The sequence below is a fragment of the Microchirus variegatus genome (genome assembly GCF_963457635.1).
Source record: "Microchirus variegatus genome assembly, chromosome: 11".
Lineage (NCBI taxonomy): Eukaryota > Metazoa > Chordata > Actinopteri > Pleuronectiformes > Soleidae > Microchirus > Microchirus variegatus.
Window position 1 is genome coordinate 27,148,685 of NC_139812.1, and position 21,852 is coordinate 27,170,536.

Consider the following 21,852-nt stretch of genomic DNA (forward strand, 5'->3'; position numbering starts at 1 on the left):
TTTTCCATTAAAAGTCAGACTTTTATTCATCAAAAGAGTTGCAAAATTAATAGAAAATATAGTCGAGACATTGACAAGATGAGAAATAATGATTTTTATTCAAAATAAGCTGTGCTAACATCATTGCACAAGGGTTTTCTAATCATCCAATAGTCTTCTAACGTCCTTAGCAAACACAATGTACCACTGGAAATGGGCCTCTATACACCTATGTACATATTCCATTAAAAACCATTTGTTTGCAGCTAGAATAGTCGTTTACCACATTAACAATGTATAGAGTGTATTTATGATTCATTTAATGTTATATTCATTGGAAAAAAAAGTGCTTTTCCTTCAAAAATAAGGACATTTCTAACTTTTCAAAGGTAGTATACGCTGATATATTCACCTTATTTGCAGACGTGTAAGTGATTTATGGAAGAGTGTCTTCTGGGGTGAAGATACTCCTGTAGTTTGTCCTGTAGAGGGCGCTGTGATATCACACTTTGAGTGAAATATCTTTTTTTGAGTAAAAAATATGGCAGCACAAATGCATTTGTGTGCAAGTGACACAAAGCAATCTGGACCAAGTATTAAGATTTCATACAGAGCTGCTAATTTGACTAATTTGTCGAGATGGTCATGAAATCAGAGTTAAGTGTTTTGCAAAATTAGGCAGCTTTAATATGTGTAAAAAGGCAGCGTAAACACACGCAAATCCAAGAAGAAAATGTACATTTATTTCTCTACTATAACCTGAAAAAATCATGCTAACACATGACGTACTGTTGCTCACGTCTAGGATTCTAAGTGCAGGTCTTTTCATGTGATCACCTGTCATGTGACCCCTGGAAACAGGAGCCTATAGAAGAATCAAGAAGTGTTGCTGAAGACGATAAATTAACTTACCGTAATTATTAGTGCTGGGCACGTTAGCGTGCTAGCAGCGGTTAACAGCGTCAACGTTAGCGCACGGCGCGTTTCCATGTCGACTGACTGGAAAAAAAATGCGAGTGACGTCATGTTTACGTGCCACGGCAGCGGAGTCCAGGCACCTTTGACCAGTTATCACCGTTAGCTCCTTTAGCGCCGGTTAGCGTGCCTACAGTGGCATTGGAGTGGTCTGTTTATTATAACACGAAATGAGCAGCGCTACAAATAACCAGTGTGTCTGTGTACTGCGTATGTGTGCCTCTGTTTTTAAAGGTTAGCGTTACTTTAGAGACAAATTTTAACAATCGGGAGTCGCGCGGGTCTTTTTCCGGTCAGTCATCATGGAAACGCGCCATGCGTTAATGTAGACGCCGTTAACGCATGATGGGTTTCCATGGCGACTGACTGGAAAAAGACGCGCGTGACGTCATGTTTACGTGATGCGGCACCGTTTACCAGTTAGCTCTGTTAGCTGCGTTAGCTCCTTTAGTGCCGTTAGCTGAGCCTACAGTGGAACTGGAGCGGTCTGTTTATTATTACACGAAAAGTGCAGCGCTACAAATAACCAGCGTGTCCGTGTACTGCGTATGTGTGCCTCTGTTTTTAAAGGTTAGCGTTACTTTAGAGACTCATTTTAACAATCGGGAGTCGCTTAAACGCGTCTTTTTCCGGTCACTCGTCATGGAAACGTGCCATGCGTTAACGTTGACGCCATTTACCAGTTAGCTCTGTTAGCTCCGTTAGCTGTGTTGGCGCCATTAGAGCGCCTACAGTGGAACTGGAGCGGTCTGTTTATTAATATAAAGAGCAGCAAACAAAATAAAAGGTTAGCGTTACTTTAGAGACTCATTTTAACAATCTGGAGTCGCGTAAACATGACGTCACACCGGTCTTTTTCCTATCAGTCGTCATGGAAACGATTCATGCGTTAACGTGCGTTAACGTTGACGCCAATTATTGATCAATATGGACAAAAAACATGCTGCCTATTCTCGCTCTGAAGCTGTTAACGACATTTTTTGAAAAAAGCCGCTGCAGCCCGTCGAGGTCACCGCGTGCGAGATAAATCTCCTCTTTAATTTTACCGGGGAATACAATGCTCCGCAGCGTTCACGCCAGCGAGTCGAGTGACTCCAGTCTCCTCTAAAAACTTCCCCCCGCCATCGCCGCCGCCGCCGCCGCCGTCGTCGTCTGCTTCCTCCTCTTCATCAGCACATCTGGAGGTGTCATTTGAAAAAAACGCCCACTCCTTCAGGACTCACACACACACACTGACACGCATTTACCTCCGCTGTCATTACTGTAATGTTATTTTTATGCGAATTCACCACCAACCGCCGCACAAAAGAAAGAGAAAAAAAACCCTCAGAGCCAAAGGGACAGACGATGCCCAAGGAGTCGAGAGCAATCTTTCATTTATTCAATTAGCTAACGAGGCGAGGGATCCAGACACCGACAGAGGATTGATGGTGAGGAAGAACTTCTCTCAGCAGGCAACGCTTACTCAGGACTTTTACTCCCCGTCTTCTACGCACCTTCCTCTGTCTTTTTTTTATTCAGGAGAAATGTTCACTCGGGCGAGGGGATAACAAAACTTCAGGGGGAGGAGACCTTGAAGACGACCTTGAGCAGACGTTTTTCTTTGTCGCCGAGGGAAAAGAAAATCGGAACAGAGAGAAAAACGTATAACGAGTTGTTTTTGCCGCGCTACGTTGCTTTTTAAGTTTTTAAGATTAAAGGAAAAATGTAACTTAAGGCTAAAGAAAAAAAAAAGTAGTACATGTTGATGAAATAGGGGAAAAATGACTTATTGTGGAAATGTCACTGCACACGGAGGCAGAAGCGACATTAAAGGAATAGCTGAAACCAGGACATTAGCGCCCCACCTTAACATGGCTATAAACAGGGAACAGAAGGGAAAAAAACTAGCATGTTAGCGCACATTAATGCATGAAGCGCTTCCATGACGACTGACCGGAAAAAGTCGCGCGTGACGTCATCTATCCGCGACTCCCCGATTGTTAAAATGAGTCTCTAAAGTAACGCTAAACTTTAAAAACAGACGCACACATACGCAGTACACAGGTAAGCTAGTTATTTGTAGCGCTGCTCTTCTCGTTTTAACAAACAGACTGTTCCAGTTCCACTGTAGGCTCAGCTAACGGCGCTAAAGGAGCTAACTGGTAAACGTCAAGCGCTTCTTTTTCCTGTCAGTCGCCATGGAAGCGCGAAATGCGTTAATGTGCGTTAGCGTTGACGCCATTAGTGAACCCAACACATTATAGCTACAGTTTCCAACCTTATATTTGTTGTCATAAAACCAATGGTGAGATAAAGCAATAAACATAATTTCATGATATTGTAAAGCTAGGAGTTTAAGCTTTAATTTATTAGCTGAAGTCTTTTTGTTAAGTGCTAAAAATCAGTTTTTCCTATGTGTCAATATGTTAATAATGTGTCAATAATTCATACAAAACCACGTTGTATGATCTTCACGGTAAACAATCAACAATATCAATCATTCATTAGATTTTGTCCGAACTCTTGTCTTCGCGTTGAACAAGAAACCAAATGTTTTCGCGTCATGAAATAACTTCATAGTTTTACGTATACTGTCGTTAGCTCTCGCTTTATCTCACGTAAACCACAAATGATCCAGCGACCGGTCGCACAAACAACACCACGTTTCTGCTAAGATACTGCAGGGCAAGTATTATTTTGCAGCCTACTCGCTGGCTCTTGATGCTAAGCTAAACTTATTGCATCCATACACTGTGCATAGATGTAGCGGTTAGCCACCACGTGGCAACTCCACTCTTTTTTATGTTGTCAATTTTGCACAATTAGACGCTAAAGCACAGCAAATGCGAGTGGACTGACAAAACCGCAATCTCAAGGCTAAAATCCAGTCTATGATTTGGTCTTTAGGCAAATACAGACACTGAGTTTCCTGGTGTAAGAATGTCAAGAGCAGCCCTTTTTTTTAGCCGCAACCTGGTGCTTCGTGTGTGTGTGTGTGTGTGTAGGGGGTCGTTTTGACCCTTAGCCTGAAGTCATGCCCTGACATTCAGCTTGACATTTCAGAAGGATGTCAGCTTTCATCGCTCGTAAAGGACAGCGTTGTTGCCCTGTCAGCAGAAGGTGAACTCTGACCCCGAGGAGGGGGGGGGGGGGGGGGGGGGCGGGGTCACCAGTGAGTAAAGAGATCGGACCTATGGAGCGTCTACGTTTGAGTCGGGCTGTTGACAAGAACGTGTAAAGGACCTGTTCTAGACGTGTGTTGACCGCGGTTTGACGGCGTTGACCTTGACGGGTGTCACATTTGGGTTAACGTCCGACATTTGAGACATTTTCCCGCGGTTCACCGCAGAACACGGTGTAATACTGAAACGACGAGGTGTCCGTTCACCGATACGCGAGCACATATTTATTTTGCATTTAGCATGCTACTATTTTGCAGCTAACTTGGCAAACCTGTTTCCAAAGGTAATCTAGCGAGGCTACGATTAGCACTAGCGTAGGGCTAACATAATATAAACACAGCGCAACCTCATTAGGCACAACGCAAATGTTTTCGTTTTCGATTAGCATCAGCGCAGCTAAAATAAAAATCATCTTCAGCTCCCACTATAGGAATACATACTTCCTACGGGCACTGCACTAGTAACCATAATAATAATAATAACTAGATGGCTTTTGTAGAATTGGTGCAAATTCGCCAAAACCGCATCAGTTTTCGCGTTCAATCAAAAATGGCGGCCTTCCTGTAGGATTCACAGGACACTTGTCATCGACTTTTATTTAAAGCTCAACCTAATCAACGTGTGTACCAAGTTTCGTTCATTTACGTTAAACCCGACAGGAGATGACCTACTAGCACTTTTTTTGCGTCACACTTTAGCCCCTCCCACTTCCAATTTTTCACCGGAATAATAATAATAATAACAATAACTCCTTCAGTTTCAATAATACCCATGTTAAACTAAGTGTTTGCCATCTTAATGTAATATTTCCCCGCTTTATTTTGACATTTCTTAGAAGCTTTGTACCACTCGCTCTCCCGCACCAAAGTCCACAGTGAATATCGGTGATTTTAGCTCACGATGACGCTTGAGTTGCTGAAGTTTGGGTCATTAATGTGAAACCAGTATGGAAGTTTTCAAACGCACAATTCACCCAATAGCACGTTGGAAGTCGCCGGTGGAGGCAGCGGTGGATGAATAACTCCTGTATCCTGTGATGTAAAAATCGATGATTTTCTCAATGGGATTTGGTCGAGGCGACGCAAAACTTCAAGTTTCCAGTCAAAACAACAGTTTTTTTTTACTTTGCTCGTGTCCTTCAGCTGTCTTTCTCACCTGTACGCGTTACATTTCCCCTTCATCGTGCTCACTCCACACCCTCTTTTATTCTCCACGCTGCTATATCGGCGTTAGATCTCCTTTACCCACCTCCTCCCTCCCTTCCTTCCCTCTTCGCCGCCGTCGTCTGCGATCCCGCTGTGTTTCTTCTTTATTTGCCACGGGAGCTGCTGTGGAGCTGCAGGAGTTGCCCCGGCGGGGCCTGACACTTTAGGCTCTGATGGATCGCCGCGCCGGCGGACGAGCGTGATAAACGGGGAGGTGATGGATAGATCCGCCGGGCCGGGGCGGAGACATCCGGTGGCAGTTTTTCCTGCCACCGCCGCTCACCTCCCGGGGCAGCGGGAGGGCACTGCTGGCGGCCATTTTGTGCCAAGCCGCACGCCCCCTTAATGGAGGAGACGAGGCCTAACGAGGCCAGACGATGACACGGCGTAATGAGAGAGGGAGGGGAGGTGGTGGTAACCTGACGCAGCAAGAAAACATTGACACTCTAGTGAAGGGTTTCACTCTAGTTCCATCTAATAAAATCCAGTCCATGATTGGAATACATTTTCTGCCTAATTTTAATATAAAACACCATAAAAAACACCATAAAAAAACATTTTCTGCCTGGAAATTGAAGCTTGTGGCGTTTTGATCTCCCACACCAAACCCCATTGAAAAAATCAGCGTTTTTATCTCACCGGGACACAGGAGGCGCTGTTCTACTGCTGCCTCGTTTGGTCGGTTCGTGTCACCGAGGTCGATCTGACGGACGGATTTCAAACACCAAAGTCACAAAAATTTCACTTTTAAACTTAGAAATAGAGGCAGCAGTGGATCAACAACCCCTGTGTGCTGTGATGTAAAATCAGCGATTTTCTCTACGTGGGTTTGGTGCAGGGAGAGTGAGCACTATCTACCTTCATTATAAGTCTACATTTGTCCATAAACATTTAAATTGTATATGGGTCAATGACATGACGTGCATATTTTTGTGTGACGTGCATGTTATTCGTCAGGTGGTGCAACCAATTTAAACCAATAAATGACAAGTTAAAGTGACTAAAATGGTTTAGAAATGTAATGTGTGTCGTTATTATACTGAATATATGAATTTGTGTATTAGTGTGATTATTTTCCTGTCTTTAAATGTAAAATTGGATGTTAAGGACGCTTAAAACGTAATGTTTATCTAATGTAGACACCTTAAGGGATGCCAAATCATTAATTTTAAAATAAATATTAGGACTGTAAATATATTTTTATAAATATTTGGTTGTGCCACCTGACATTTTTTGTTCTGAAGTTAAAAATACTGTTAAAAAAATGATTTATTCAAAATATGACACATGTTCAAGCACATTGTTCTGGACTCAAATTTATGCATTACATCTATTTTGAAAATACTTTTTAGAAGCTTTATTTGTCATTTTTTGCCATATACAGTAACATGCAGATGTATCTACATGTACACTGATAAGAAAGGTCCGGTGCCCTTATATTATCCAACTGAGTTCTAAATTAATTTATGCAAATCTATTTTAATATAAGGGATATCATATATGTGAGCGTCTAATTAGCCGCGATTGCGCTGAATTCTATCTTTTCACTTCCTCCTCCTCCTTGTGGTTGCATCGACTCTGAGCGTCCAGTAGAGGTCGCTCTTGTCCTGCATTTGGAGCCAGAATCAGGCATGTCACTGTGTGTGTGTGTGTGTGTGTGTTGGTGTTTTTTATTGTAGAGGAATGAGAGTGAGATACGACACCTCGTGCAGTGGTTGATTTTTAAATAAAATACCTGATTCACAGATTAAAAAAAAAAAAAAAAAAGATGATTGAGCTTCTACTCATGTTACATATTGTGGAGAAAATGGAAAAAAGGCAAATAAGCCGTTAATCTTCTCCCTGGGTGAGACCAGACTGAGATATATTATGAATTAATCTCAACCAATAAAGCAATTTTTCAGTCTGGACGCAGCAGATTTTCCCCCCCCAAAAAAAGGTCCTTTTAGACGTGAAACTCCACACCTGAGTCTTCGTATAAAAAAATCCCACTCAGAGAAACATTAGGATAATTTAAGGCTTAATAAATCTCGTGTGTGTTGATGTGGAGATAAAGAAACTCTTTAATAAACCTGCACTTTACTTTTCCAGCCCCGAGCGTCACTCACCGCGCTTTTTATCAGACGTCGCAGACGCGGCGGCGGGCGGCGGCCTATAAAAAGTCACTTTTCCGCCGCTGATGTCACCGCCCACTCTGCTCGCCGCGGATCACTTATGAGATTGAACGTTAATGTCTCCGTCGCTCTGTTCACGCGTGACGGCCGTAAACATGTCAGCGGCGGGGAGGCGTTTAATGTGATGTCAGTCCTGTTGTCAAGCGGCCACTTTAGTAAATAAGCTGACCTTAACCGCTACGTGGATCTCTCACATGCTGGCGGTGACCTCTGTTGTCCGAGGAAAGTGGACGCCGACTCTTCACGCCGTCGTGTTCTCTTGTTCGTGTTCTCAGGCGGCGCTAGCGTCAGCTGTAACGCTCGAGATCGTACGATGCTATGTTCACAACATACGTAGATTTTTCACGTCTGTGACCGAGCGACTACTGTGCCCGAGCGACTAACCCGACCGAATGTGTCTAACGTTCTAGCTAGTGCTGGCCATGTTAACGGCGTCAACGTTAACGCACGACACGTGAACGTCTTCAACGTTAACGCACAACGCGTTTCCATGACGACTGACTGGAAAAAGACACGCGTGACTCCAGATTGTTAAAATGAGTCTCTAAAGTAACGCTAAACTTTAAAAACACAGGTACGCTGGTTATTTGTAGCGCTGCTCTTTTCGTTTAATAAACGAAGACTGCTCCAGTTCCACTGTAGGCGCGCTAACGCCGCTAAAGGAGCTAATGGAGCTAACGGAGCTAGTGCCTGGACTCCGGTGTAGCGCCGCGTAAACATGACGTCTTATGCGCATCTTATTTTCGGTCATTCATCACGGAAACGCGTCATGGGTCGATGTGCGTTATCGTTAACCGCCGTTAGCTTAGCACTAGCTCTATCATTTTTGGAAAAAACCACAAAGACACGCGCAGAACTCGTAAACTCCACGCAGAATGGTGAGTGTGTGAATCCCAATCCTGATTGGCAGCGCGATTCTTTGCAAAAGCCAACGTGAAAATCTTGAACATAAAACTAATTGTACGTTAACTTTTGTTCAGCATTGCTGGGACCATTTCTGATGGAAAACACGGAAAAATGTGGTTGAGACACACGTCCGCTAACTTTTTTTTGAGTCGCACAAGAAGACGGGACACCAATCTGACGCTAACCTTTGTTTTTTTAAACGTAGTCCTGTGTCTTTGTCGCATCCTAAATACCTCGATATCAATAATATCGCGATACAGCGATTCTGTGATAATCAATATATAGCGAGACAATACACCACAATATCTGTCTCAGTGAGGAAAGCAAAAAACGCTAACCTGAAAAGTTATTCACAACATGGAGGTCAAAGGTCAAAGGTCATGAAGTCTATGTATTGAACGTGGATGAAGCGCCTCTTAATGTAGCTTTTCTCCACCGTTATCTCGCAGTAAAGTCCCTCTTCTTCAGGTCAGGTCACTTCCACCCAAGTTTCATTTATTTGAGCAGCACCACCTTGTGGAGACATGAAGTAGTGACGCACTGTGATTTAAAACTGGCAGGGACTTCATTTTCTTATTTTTGAGGCCTTCTGAATTGTGCTGAAAGAGAAAATGTTGAATCTCAAATTGATGACGTCTCGTTTCGTCCGCAAAACCACAATTATCCGGTTTTAGCGATTCCTTTTGTCGCACGGCAGCAAAGAAACGAGAAAGTGTTCACGTTTTTACGAAACTGAGAAACCGAATCTATTTGCTTCCACCACAAAGAATCTTCCTTCGAAACAGATTTAATTACAATTTGACTCAAACGCGACACAAAGACGTATTTTTTATTTGTTGCTGTAGCCAGTTTCACCTGGAAATCCCTGCACAGACAAACCAACGAACACACACATCTGTTTTCATCTGCTTCTATTTTTTCCTCGCTGTCATTTCACACTGCTTTTCTTGATGATCCCCCCCCCACCCCCCCATATATGAACACTCGAGGAGAAAGACGTTCACACACACACAGTCACACCCTGTGTGTGTGTGTGAGCGAGGCGACGAGGTAACTTTTTGTGGCGGCTCGCTGTGAAGAGACCCACCTAATTAAAAAGGCCATGAATATTCATGAGGCACTCGTACAGCGACGACTAATTACATATTCAGAGAGGCTTGGTCTCCGGTGCTGGCGTGAGTGGACTGATTCAACGCCGACACGCTGACGACTCAATGAAAAACACCGAGCAGCTGCATCCGTTTCTGTTCCCGCCGATTTACGCCACGTACGCGGCCTTAGCTTAGCGATGTACGCTACAGAATTTGACACGGCGTCACGTGAGGAAGGAGCTTTTTCCTGCCGATTATCAGCGAGTTAGAATACTATTTTGTAAATTCAGTGTTTGTAATTCCTTTGTTAGGATTGAACTTGCGACACAAACTAACCACACGAGGCACTGTGTGCGCTAAAAACGTTGATTTCCTCTATGGGATTTGGTGCGGAGTAAAGCTAGCTACGCAAGTGATCCCGATCTGATACAGTCCATTCGGAAACTCATTTCATTCCGAATTCGGGTATATTTTGGATTGATGTTTATATAAACGATCCAATCGTGACTTCCTGGTTCGGTGCTATCTATCACGTGTCTGAGCCACGTAAGCGCGACATATCTCCGTTTTGTTAGCGCTGTATTTCCATTCCGAAAACAGAATAATGGCCGTTACTCTTATCATTTCCTTCTACTGTGTATTTTTAACGCAGTGATTTGTTTTTGTTTGTTTTACCTCTACAAAATACAGAGATTATCCACGATACTGCCGCGAACGTACGGCGTTAGCATTTTTATGTTTTACTTTATTGCTATCCTCTGCTTCTGCTTCTTCTTCTAATGATTTGACTTCCGAGGAATTAGCACTTTGGTTAATTTAATTCCGCGTCCACGTAAACGATTGAATTGTACGAAATGTGTCTTTTTTTCTAAAGCAGAACTTTTTGTCGCAAGTCTTTTTCTCTGTACAGAGCTCCCCCTACAGGTGGGAGTTGGGAGTACATATTTCCGCTACACCACCGTAAACATCCATCCATCCATCGTCTACCTCTTTATCCTCGCTGTTGTAAAAATCTGATCTCGTCATGTTTCTCGCGACGCTAGCACAGCTGTTTTTCTGTTGACAGACAGTAGGGGGCAGTGGAGACAGCCACGAATCTCCCCGCAACAAGACATTTAACCGTCAAAATGACTCAGAAGCTGTTAAATAAGGATAAAAATTCCACTTTAAATCTAACTAAACAAACTCCAGGATATTGGCAGATGTTTCGACATCATAATCGTGTGTGAATTCCCTAAATAACCTAAATAATTAGACTATATAGTACAGAAATGTTAATATTTTAAGTGACATATTTAGTAGAATCAAACCTGTCATTTTAAACAGAAAAATATAAACAAAGGAAAATGTCTATTTTTTTTAACACAATTTCTTCTGTGGCTAACTTTTAAAAGAAGGCTGATAAAAGCGAGGATTAATAGGAGGGGGAGTAAAGGGAGGAGTAAAAGAGGAACAATGGAGGAGTGATGGGAATTAGCGCTCGCGCTCAGGTCGGTCTAATAATCACCACTTTGTCCTTCCTAATGCGCGGCCCCTGTAGCAACAGAACATGTTTTATTCACACGCCGCAGTCCCAGTCCACTCTCACTGACGCTTCAGTGTTAGCGCCGTGGTTAGCATCGCTGCACTGTTTTAAAACGAGCACGAAGCTAAACGTGGCGTGAAAAAATAAATAAATAAATAAATAACCTGAGATTAATTAGTTCATTCACGGTCTGTATTTACACTCTGCAGCCACAAGTGGGCGATAAAAGACCGATGAGCTAATGCTAATTAGTGACTAAAGCAAGGAATTGCTGCTAAATAACGAAAAGCAGTTTGATAGGAAAGGTGAAGATGATGCTATTGAAGCTTATTTTTTAAATAAATGTACTAATTTGTGTTGGTATTTTTTTGGTAACGTTTATTCGACCGCGTCAAACGTCTTTGAAATGTTGTATTTAGTTGTTTCCCCTTTTTAAATTGTGCTAGATTAACACATGAAACATTGGTCAAATATATTTCTACACTTTAAAATATGAACAAAACAATTAAATTGTTCATGCAAACAACAATCGCTTGAGGCTCCTACTGCTCCATCGCTAATTGCGATTTTACTCTTTTTTTAAAAACAAATAATCAACAAATTTCGAATTTCTCATGCTAGCACACAAATTTAGTTTCCGAAGAATCAATTATTATTTTGTCCGTGCGTTCCAGTCTTGTAACAAATTGTAATAACTTCGTTAATTCCGAACATTCCCATGTTTGCAAAACCCGGACATTGGGAATCTGAAATCGCCACCAATTGCGTCAATTTTAAAAAGTTGGGTTTGAGTATTATAAAATATTACAATTCTCTTTTTTTTTTACTCTAAATCAGTCGTACATATAGCACCGTTCCGTTTTTATCCGTGGACATGTTACGACATCGTTTTAAATCGCTAAAGTTAGCGACCAGTATCGCTAACAACTTCCGACCTTCAGTGTAAACCGAACACGCCTTTCAGTTCGTGAGAAGCACAAACTTCAGTTTTTCTGCAGCGTCTGCCCTCAGAAGAAGAAAACCTGAGGCTATTAAGTTTCCATTTATCATCCAGCCTTACCTCACTCCTGTACAGATGCACTCGACTCTTGTTTACCGTCATTTCCATGAAGTCTCCATAAATCAAAATGAGGGTCTTGAAAAATGGCTCTGATTGCCGCGCACATTTTCTAAACACTTCACCTTTGACACATTCAAAAAAAAAATATATATATATGTATATAGTGAGGAAAAAGCTTGAAGTCTATAAAAGAAAGTGGAGTCTTTACAGAGTAGTTCACGTTTTTCAAAAATCACTCATTTGAGGGCCTATAAATATTTTATGAAATTTTGCATGAAAATTTACGGATAAAAGTAGCTCAGTGAATGGGGCTAATTATTTTCCCCGCGCATTTTAAACAGTTGTTCAAATGGCTCGGTTTCACATACATTAATGAATTTGGTCCACATTGACCCAAACCCAACAGAAAGCCACTTTTGCTGATTTTGCACATGTGGTATTTGTACAAAATCAACTTCAAATCAACTTAAAATTTGTTCAGGTCACTCTGGACATGATCAGGATTAAACGCTGTTAAAAGCTTTACTTAATGTGACACGGTGTGGGCACTAGGGGGCGACAAAGTTGTGGAAAATTCTGCTGTGTCGGCAAAAAAACCTGAAAACTGTTATAACTGCACTATAAAAGGTCCAATCGGAACCAAACTTGCTACTATTTATAATAGTTCCAAGTTGAAGACATCTACGTGGAAATATTTAGTTTTCAACAGAGCGCCCCCTAGTGGCAACAAGAAACATCATATTTTACAGTTTCTTGTGTCCTCTAATCCACTTAAATTGTGTGCATTCACTAAAACACACAAAGTTGATTAAGTGTGATGTGCGTCACAATGTTGTGCATGAAAAAATTTATATTGGTTCGCATTGACCCAAACCCAACTGAAAGCCACCCTATTTGCGTCACATTGCCATTTTTGGTGATTTTGGCACATGTGGTATTTGAACAAAATCAACTCCAAATTTGGTCAGGTCACTCTGGACATGATCAGAATTAAAAGCTGTTAAAAGCTGCACTTAATGTGACGTGGTGTGCGCAGTAGGGGGTGACAAAATTGCAGCAAATTCTGCTGTGTCGGCAAAAAAACACGAAAACTGTTATAACTGCACTATCGAAGGTCCAATCTGAACCAAACTTGCTACTATTTATAACAGTTCCACCTTGAAGACATCTACGTGGAAATATTTAGTTTTCAACAGAGCGCCCCCTAGTGGCAACAAGAAACATCATATTTTACAGTTTCTTGTTCCCTCTAGTCCAATTAAATTGTGTGAAGTCACTAAAAAACACAAAGTTGATTCAGTGTGATGTGTGTCACAGTTTTGTGTGTGGCAAAATGGCTTCACAGCGCCCCCTGGAAAATAAAAAAAATTTGGGTTAGGGTTATTAAATTTGGCAAATATGTCACTATAATGTTGCTAATGGTTATGTTGTTATTGTGGTTTGTGTGTGTTTTAATAAGTGTGTGTGTGTGTGTTTTCTCTGGGCATTTTGAGGGGGTGGGTGGGGCGGGGGGGTACATGTTGGCCATATGGAAAAGACAATGACGCAGACTAATTTAAACAGAACAAAGAAGAGAAGCGCTGGAGCCATAATTAGAACACTGATTAATCAGCTGATAATTTTATCTTGATTAATGCGACTGATTTTCTCTTCATTTTGACCCAGGCCAGTCAGGCCCAGTCCAATTAAATTTAAATTATGCGTCGGAATCTGTCCATTCCACACACACACACTCCCCCACCCACTGCCTCCCCCCGCACACACACACAAACACACACACATGTAAACACACAACTGCAGGGATGAAAGTATGTTTTACACACACACACATACATGCATAATCTAGCGCTTAAGTCCTCATCTTTCTTTCTTTTTTTCAAACCACAAACTCAAACTGTCTTTTCTTTTTCCAAACGTTAAAATTTGTGCACATAAATTGCTGGGGAAAAAAAACAGAACAACAACAACAAAGATGCGGACTAGAACTTTAAAGAGATAGTGACACATAACTGTTTTGTTCTGGGTTATATTATGTTTTTCATACTTGTTATTAAAAAAATAAATAAAATAAATAAAGCTATTATGTTGTCTTATTTTAGTTTTAATTCTTGTAAAAATTACATAAAAGTACAATGTTTTGATGTATTCAAACAATCTTATATCGCTCCACTGTCAACTGACAACCTGGCTTTCAAAATAAATGCCTCTGACTTCCGCTCTGTACTACTTCCTGTGTAAAATTTTGTTTTTTTACGATATCTTTCATTCTATTAAATAACTTTAACAAATAAAATACAGGTTTCTATGTTACTGTAATTTTAATAGCCATTTTACAACTATAGAAATACATTTGCAGTAACAGGAAGTAGTCACAGACACACAATTTTAGCCACTTTAGCTTAACCCAATAAAATTGACTAATTTTACAGTTACACTGCAAAATAAAAGGTTCACTCTCCCACACCAAAGTCCATAGAGAAAATCAGCGTTTTTAGCTCATGAAGAAACAAGAGCTGCTGGTCTACTGTTGCCTTATTTTTTAATCTTGTGTCACTGAGATCAATCCAAATAAAAGTTCTCACAATAAAGTTATAAAATAACACGTTTTAACGTAGTGACGGAGGCAGCAGTGGATCAACAACTCCTGAATGCAGTGGTTTAAAATCGATGATTTTTATCATGGACTTTGGTGCAGGTGAACAAAGCAGTTTCCAGTCAAGAAAATCATCTGTAATGGTGAGATTAAGGGGTTAACACATTCTTAAACTAGTGTATAGAGGTTAACACGGATTGTAAAACATGGAACTACTTTAATCCTAATTTATGCGTATAGTTTCACGTACGCGGCACATGTGTAAACACAGAGTACGGAGTGACCGAGCTTCAGCGTCCTTTACGACCTGTTCCTGTGCGCAGCGGCTAATATTAGCCGAGTGAAGGGAAGCAGACGCCCTTTACTCCCTCAAACCTCCTCTCACCTGCCTCCCGCTCAGGTAACAGAGCTGTCACCCTGGTTTTAACCAGATCTGAAAGCATTAACAACCTCGCCCTGCGTGCTCCCTCCCAGGAGACCACGGAGGGGCCACCAATGACAGCAGCTCCTACGCTGGCACACAACCACCACCGTCCAAAGTCACTCTACAGGCACCTGGCGTGGAGCCAGTCAGTTGAGCCAAGGCCAAAAACATAAGAAGACGGGGAGGGGAAACGAGGGAGGGAGGGAGGGAGGGAGGGACGGCGTCCACCAGCAGCAGCAGCAGCGTGTCCCCTTTTTTCATTTAGCCGTCCAACTGTTTTCTCCCTCGTCTTCTAATTGACAGAATAAATGCACCTGCCACCGCTGGGAGCCACGGTGGATCCACCGGAGAGGAACGATGGCTGGAGGAGAGCGAACCCAGGGTCAACTGCTGCATCGCTTACCTCGCTATACAGCTGCAACACAACCGCAACACAACTGCAACACAACTGCAACACCAGTAAGTGAGACAATAGTGAATCATCCTGGGTTCTTTAGTTTGCTTGTGAGAGTTTGCCTGGAAAAAGACACTTTTTCTAGTCCTGGGCAGGTTAGCGCATTAATGCATTATCTTCATGTTTACGTGACTCCCGATTGTTAAAATGAGTCTCTAAAGTAAAGCTAAACTTTAAAAACGGCGGTACGCTGGTTATTTGTAGCGCTGCTGTTTTCATTTAATAAACGAAGACCGCTCCATTTCCACTGTAGGCGTGCTAACGGTGCTAAAGGAGCTAACGGAGCTAGCTAGTAAATGGTGCCTGGACCCATGTACCGCAGCACGTAAACATGACGTCATATGCGCGTCTTCGTTGACCGCCGTTAACTTGCCTAGCACTAGTTGTATCGTGTTTTGATATTTAAACATGATGTTATCGCACGTTAACGTCATGTTTACGTGACTCCTGATTTTCAAAATGAATCTCTAAAGTAACGCTAAACTTTAAAAACAGAGGCACACATACGCAGTACACAGGTACGCTGGTTATTTGTTAGCGCTGCTCTTTTCCTTTTATAAACAGACCGCTCCTGTTCGACTGTAGGCAGCTAAAGGAGCTAACGCAGCTAACGGCACTAACTGGTAAACGGTGCCACGGCAGGTAAACGCGATTTTACATCTAATCCCGATATCTTAAAGGCGCCGTATGTAAGAATGTGGCCAAAAACGGTTACTACATTCAAATTCAAAACAACAAGGTCTTTTAGGTTCCAGTTTTCTGACGTAACTGTCAACCCGTGGTTGCTCGGCAGCTGAGACTCTACAGACTGCAATGATTGGTAGACGGCGGTAGGTGGCGCCACATGCCAAACATGATTTGCAGTCTGCAAAAGATTTTTTTTAATGCAAATATTTTGTCTGTACTGTTGTTGTTGGTGAGTTCAGTTTGTTATATGAACATTATTCCTGAGTCTCTGTGACATATTAGGAGGATTTTACGGCCAGTTGCTTTAGATTTATTACATACTGCACCTTTAAAGCGTCTTTTCCACTAATCGTCATCATTATTATTATTATTATCATTATATCGCTGCATGTATGGGGTGAAATCAGATTGACAGTGCAGCTTTACCAGCACTGGGAGGCGACTTATTAAAATAAAACAAGATAAAAGGCCGTGTGAAGGCAGCAGCAGCTCGGTGGCCTCTGCTGCTGCTGCCTTCACTGTCACTGGTCATCGTCTCCTCCACAGAGATGATGTTGTCTTCTGTCAGCCTCCACACCTTCTCTCTCCGCCTCTTTCAGGTCCCGGTGTGTGTCGGGCGTGCCAGTTCCTGGCCGCGGCGATAAATAAATGATGAAATGTGAAAATGAATAAAAACATGAATGACTGTGGCGATGACACCGCGTGACAGCCCAGAGATGGGAATTAGGAGCCAAAGCGCCGCCAAAGCCGGGTTATTGGGCAGGAGCCGCCCGCTAACGAGCCGTGAGATTGAGTCTGACACGAGCGAGAACAGGTGCTCGTTTGCTTTTATTTATTTATTTTTCAAAATAAAAGGACCGCCGCCAAAACTCACCGGTCCAAAGAACAATGTAAAGTCTGGTGTTCATATTCACGTCTTAACATTTTTTTTATTATTATGGCCTAATATATATCGTAGTTTTTTGTTAGCTACCACCAGGGGGCGACTCCAGAGACAAACTGCGTTTGCACAGACGTTAGCTTCTACTTCTCACCTGATTTTTAACGTCCTGAGACTTGGCAACCACACCGGCGTCCACTCGTGATTCCACTTTTTGTCGTAATTCGAACGGGAATTTACCGAATTAATTAATTTAATTAAATCGTGTTCTATTGAAGAAGAACTGAAACTAGGGATCGTTATCTTCTCAGGAACTTCTCTCTTTAAAGTGAGAAGTAGAAGCAAATGTTTGAGTCCCTCTTACAACCGGCCCTGTCGCCCCCTTGTGGCTATTCAGTATATTCTTACTTCCTGATTGACAAATTATTATTATTATTGACAGTTTGGGAATTTGACAAAAGTTGAATTTGACAGGAATTGGTCCTGGAATGTCCTTGAATCTGAAGCTGTGTCAGCACATTCAAGTCCTTGAATTTGACAGGAATTGGTCCTGGAAAGTCCTTGAATCTGAAGCTGTGTCATTGCATTCAAGTCCTTGAATTTGATAGAAATTGGACCTCGAAAGACCTTGAATTTGAAGCCATATCAGTGCATTTGGTCCTTGAATTTGACAGGAATTGGTCCTGGAAAGTCCTTGAATCTGAAGCCGTGTCAGCACATTCAAGTCCTTGAATTTGACAGGAATTGGTCCTGGAAAGTCCTTGAATCTGAAGCCATGTCAGCACATTCTGTCCTTGAATTTGACAGGAATTGGTCCTGGAAAGTCCTTGAATCTGAAGCTGTGCCAACACATTCAAGTCCTTGAATTTGACAGGAATTGGTCCTGGAAAGTCCTTGAATCTGAAGCTGTGCCAACACACTCAAGTCCTTGAATTTGACAGGAATTGGTCCTGGAAAGTCCTTGAATCTGAAGCTGTGTCAGCACATTCTGTGCTTGAATTTGACAGGGATTGGTCCTTGAATTTCATTTCAACCCAGGTTTGGGAACCCTCTTTGACGATTGACAATATTGGACGATGCCAGCTGTCAATCACACTGGTGTTTACTTATATGTGCTGCAGTTTATCATCCATTTCCCTAATATAATATATATATAATAGGGAATTTAATTTCCAGAATTGTCATCATGTTCTGTTGAAGAAGAGTTTAAAATAGAGATTGAGACAGTTTACTGATGTTAGAAACCAGCAGTGTCGCCCCCTGATGGCTTCCTTCAGATTTTTACGCAGACTTAATGGTTTAATATAGATTTACCTCCAGCACCACAGAGCACACACTCTTTCGCTCTTCAGATGCTGACGCTCGGCCCTTTGGCGATGTACCGGCATTTTGCCGGGGCGCAGGTGTGGCGGCGTGGGCAATAACAAGCGCTGTGTAATTACCACAGCCGTATCCATAACAGCACCAAACCCCCAAAGTGCTCAAAGTGTGCTCAGTGGTAACCATCCTCCACCACCACCACCACCATCCCTCCATCCTCTCCTCTCCACTCGCTGTCGCCCGCCGCTCTGCAGCTAAATCACAGAACCTGGCCGCGGTCCAGCGGACCGGCTTCTGGCGGGCGGGGGGAAATAAAGCCGGCCCGGCCTCTCGGGGATCGCTCTAATGTCTGCGTTAATTGTGAGTTATGGGAAAACATGGCGAGAGCGCAGGGGTCAGGCCTGTCAGTAATCACACTCTTCAGGCGGAATTCGCCACAAACGCTTGCCGTTTTTATTCCTTCCGCCGTCGGCGATGGCGAAGAACGCGAGGAACTCTCGGCGTCAGAAACGGAGTGGTCCAAAATCTGACACGGAGTCTTTCCCACCCCCCCACTCCCACTCCCTCCCTTATTATTATTATTATTATTTCCTTTTATTTCCACAGCTTTGGGAAATATCAGGTTTTATAACTCCTCTGTACGCGAGTTACGCGCCCCGATGTTCGTTCATTTAATGAGAAAAAGACTAAAGTGTCTGGCTCAAAGGTGAAATGAGAGCAATAACGATTCCGAGTCGCCGCGAACGCCCCGGACCCCGACGTCCGCGTCCCAGCCTCTCATTAGTGCTTTTGCCGCCGAGCCAGATTAGCTAAAACAGACGGCGTCAGAGCGCGTGGCGAGCCAACTTCTGCGTCGGGGGGGGGGGCGGCGTCGACACGAGAGGGCGGTTCAAAAAGCCAAGTATCAGAGCCGCTGCTGCATAATATTACTGCCAATCGTTTTAGATTGTTATAGCGTCACAGTTAAAGGGATCCACATCTTTGAATTGCCTAAAAATTAGAAATAGTTTCTCTTTTTAAGCTCATTTGTCTGACGCAGACGTTTAATGTCCCCAAAACTGAAACGTAAATAAATAAACAAACATTGAAATATCACATAACGGTGGAGAGACAGAACTCTGACTAATACATCTGTATTTTGGCTCTATTATTATCGCGTTTCCTCGCTAACGAGTGTAATAACTTTGTCTGGATGTTTGTTGTCTGACAGAAAGATAAGGAGCCGAGTGGAAACATCAATTCCCACTCGTTATAATTTGGTATAAAACTACATATATATTCATATATATATTTATAATGTTGAAGTGCAGCTTTATATTCAAATGTTTGTCGCTGCAGCGCCGACAGCTGACAGAATGAAGAAAAACTCGGGAGATAAAAATAGCACTTTGGCAAAAGTGACCGAGGAAGCGTTTCGTCTCCAAAGTTTATCAAACAGAGACTTTAGAAAGGAGCAGGAAAATGAGGACGCTTCACTTTCACAGCTGTTCAAACACAAACCTCCTTCTCTCTCTCTCTGAGCCGCAAACGCTGCTAAATCGTAGCACGTAGCTACGACAGGATTTGGCACGCGTGCTTCTAATTACCGTAACCTTAACTCCGAGATCGTTTGTGATATCTAGAACATTCAAAAACTATGGACTGGCCATCTGTCCCGGGTGTGACCCCGCCTATCGCCCTGTGTCAGCTGAGGGTTAAGTTGTAGGTTTAGTAGTGTTAAGTTGTAGGGTTAAGTTGAAGGGTTATGTAGGGCTAAGGTGTAGAATTATGTAGGGTTGAATTGTAGAGTTAAGTTGGGTTAAGTTGCACGTTACGTAGGGCTAACTTCTAGGTTTAGTAGGGTTAAGTTGTAGGCCTAAGTTGTAGAGTTGTGTAGGGCCAAGTTCTCGGGTTAAGTAGGGTTAAGTTCTAGAGTTAAGTAGGGTTAAATTGAACGTTATGTAGTTCTAAGTTCTAGGGTTGAGTAGGGTTACATTCTAGGTTAAGTAGGGTTACGTTGTAGGCCTAAATTATAGGGTTATATAGGGCCAAGTTCTAGGGTTAAGTTCTAGAGTTAAGTAGGGTTTAGTTGAACGGTTATTTAGGGTTAAGTTCTCGGGTTAAGTAGAGTTACGTTCTAGGTTTAGTAAGCTATAGGGTAATGTAGGACTAAGTTCTAGTGTTAAGTAGGGTTAAGTTCTTGATTTAAGTAGGGTTTAGTTTAAGGATTATTTAGGGCTAAGTTCTAGGGTTAAGTTAGGGTTACGTTCTGGGTTAAGTTGTAGGCCTAAGTTATAGAGTTATGTAGGGCCAAGTTCTAGGGATAATTTCTAGGGTTAAGTAGGGTTATGTTGTAGATTTAGTAGGGTTAAGTTGTAGGCCTAAGTTATAGGGTAATGTAGGGCCAAGTTCTAGTGTTAAGTAGGGTTAAGTTCTTGATTTAAGTAGGGTTAAGTTTAACAATTATTTAGGGCTAAGTTCTAAGGTTAAGTTAGGGTTACGTTCTAGGTTTAGTAGGGTTAAGTTGTAGGCCTAAGTTATAGATGTGATATACGCCCAAATTCTAGGATTAAGTAGGGTTAAGTTGAAGGATTAAGTTCTAGAGTTAAGGAGGGTTTAGTTGAATGGTCATTTAGGGCTAAGTTCTAGGGTTAAGTAGGGTTAAGCTCTAAGTTTAGTAGGGTTAAGTTGTCGGCCTGTTATCGGGTTATGTAGGGCCAAGTTCTAGGGTTAAGTTCTCGCACCCCACGTGACTCTCTTGTGGACAATAAACCAGCAGAAGATGGATGGATGGATGGATGGATACCGTAAAGCACAGAAATAGAGCTTTGCGCCCTTACACTGTACTTGTCATTACGGTAGAACCTCAGGACAGGATATTCACCAGCGCGTCACACGTTTGTGGGTCAGCTTCTCAGTAATTTTAACCATTCCTAAATGGTTGAATAACTGCTAGATAAGGAAAGTGAAATTTATCTCTGGCACAATCGCTCACAGACGTAAAACATCCTGAACATCGTGACGGTCGTTAAGAATTCTAGTGTCAACAGACGCACATTTAAAATCGGTTAGTAGTAGAAGAATATTCGTTTTTTTTTTTTGTGAGAGTCGTTGTGAGAACACAGAGTGGACAGTGACCAGCAGCAGCAACACCGAGTCACTTATGCACAGATACAGTATGTTAACCAGACTGAGACGCTGTAGAAAGTCATGAATAATACACAAAGGATATCATAGACTTGCTCGGTACTGCACACACAACTCAGGCTGCCCTTCATACACTCCTCTCCTCCTCCTCCTCCTCCTTATCCTCATCCTCCTCCTCTCTGTCCTGCTTCCTCCATAAATAATGCATTAAAAGGAAGAAGAGCTTGTTTACTTGAGGTTTGTGTCGTTCTTCTCAGGCAAATTATTTCCCTCTGTTTGACTGATGGCT

General features: G+C 42.4%; 1 protein-coding gene across 1 annotated transcript in view; it reads left to right on the forward strand.

Moving 5' to 3' along the window:
• Positions 1 to 15,559, forward strand: part of LOC310933903 (uncharacterized protein) — a gene marked incomplete at both ends in the record, with an annotated part of 56,606 nt that extends 41,047 nt beyond the window's left edge. The window contains 2 exons of the mRNA XM_083897473.1: positions 15,104 to 15,241; positions 15,400 to 15,559. Coding sequence (XP_083753599.1) covers positions 15,104 to 15,241; positions 15,400 to 15,559 — 298 coding nt within the window. The remainder of the gene's footprint in view (positions 1 to 15,103; positions 15,242 to 15,399) is intronic.
• Between the last annotated feature and the right edge of the window lie 6,293 nt (positions 15,560 to 21,852).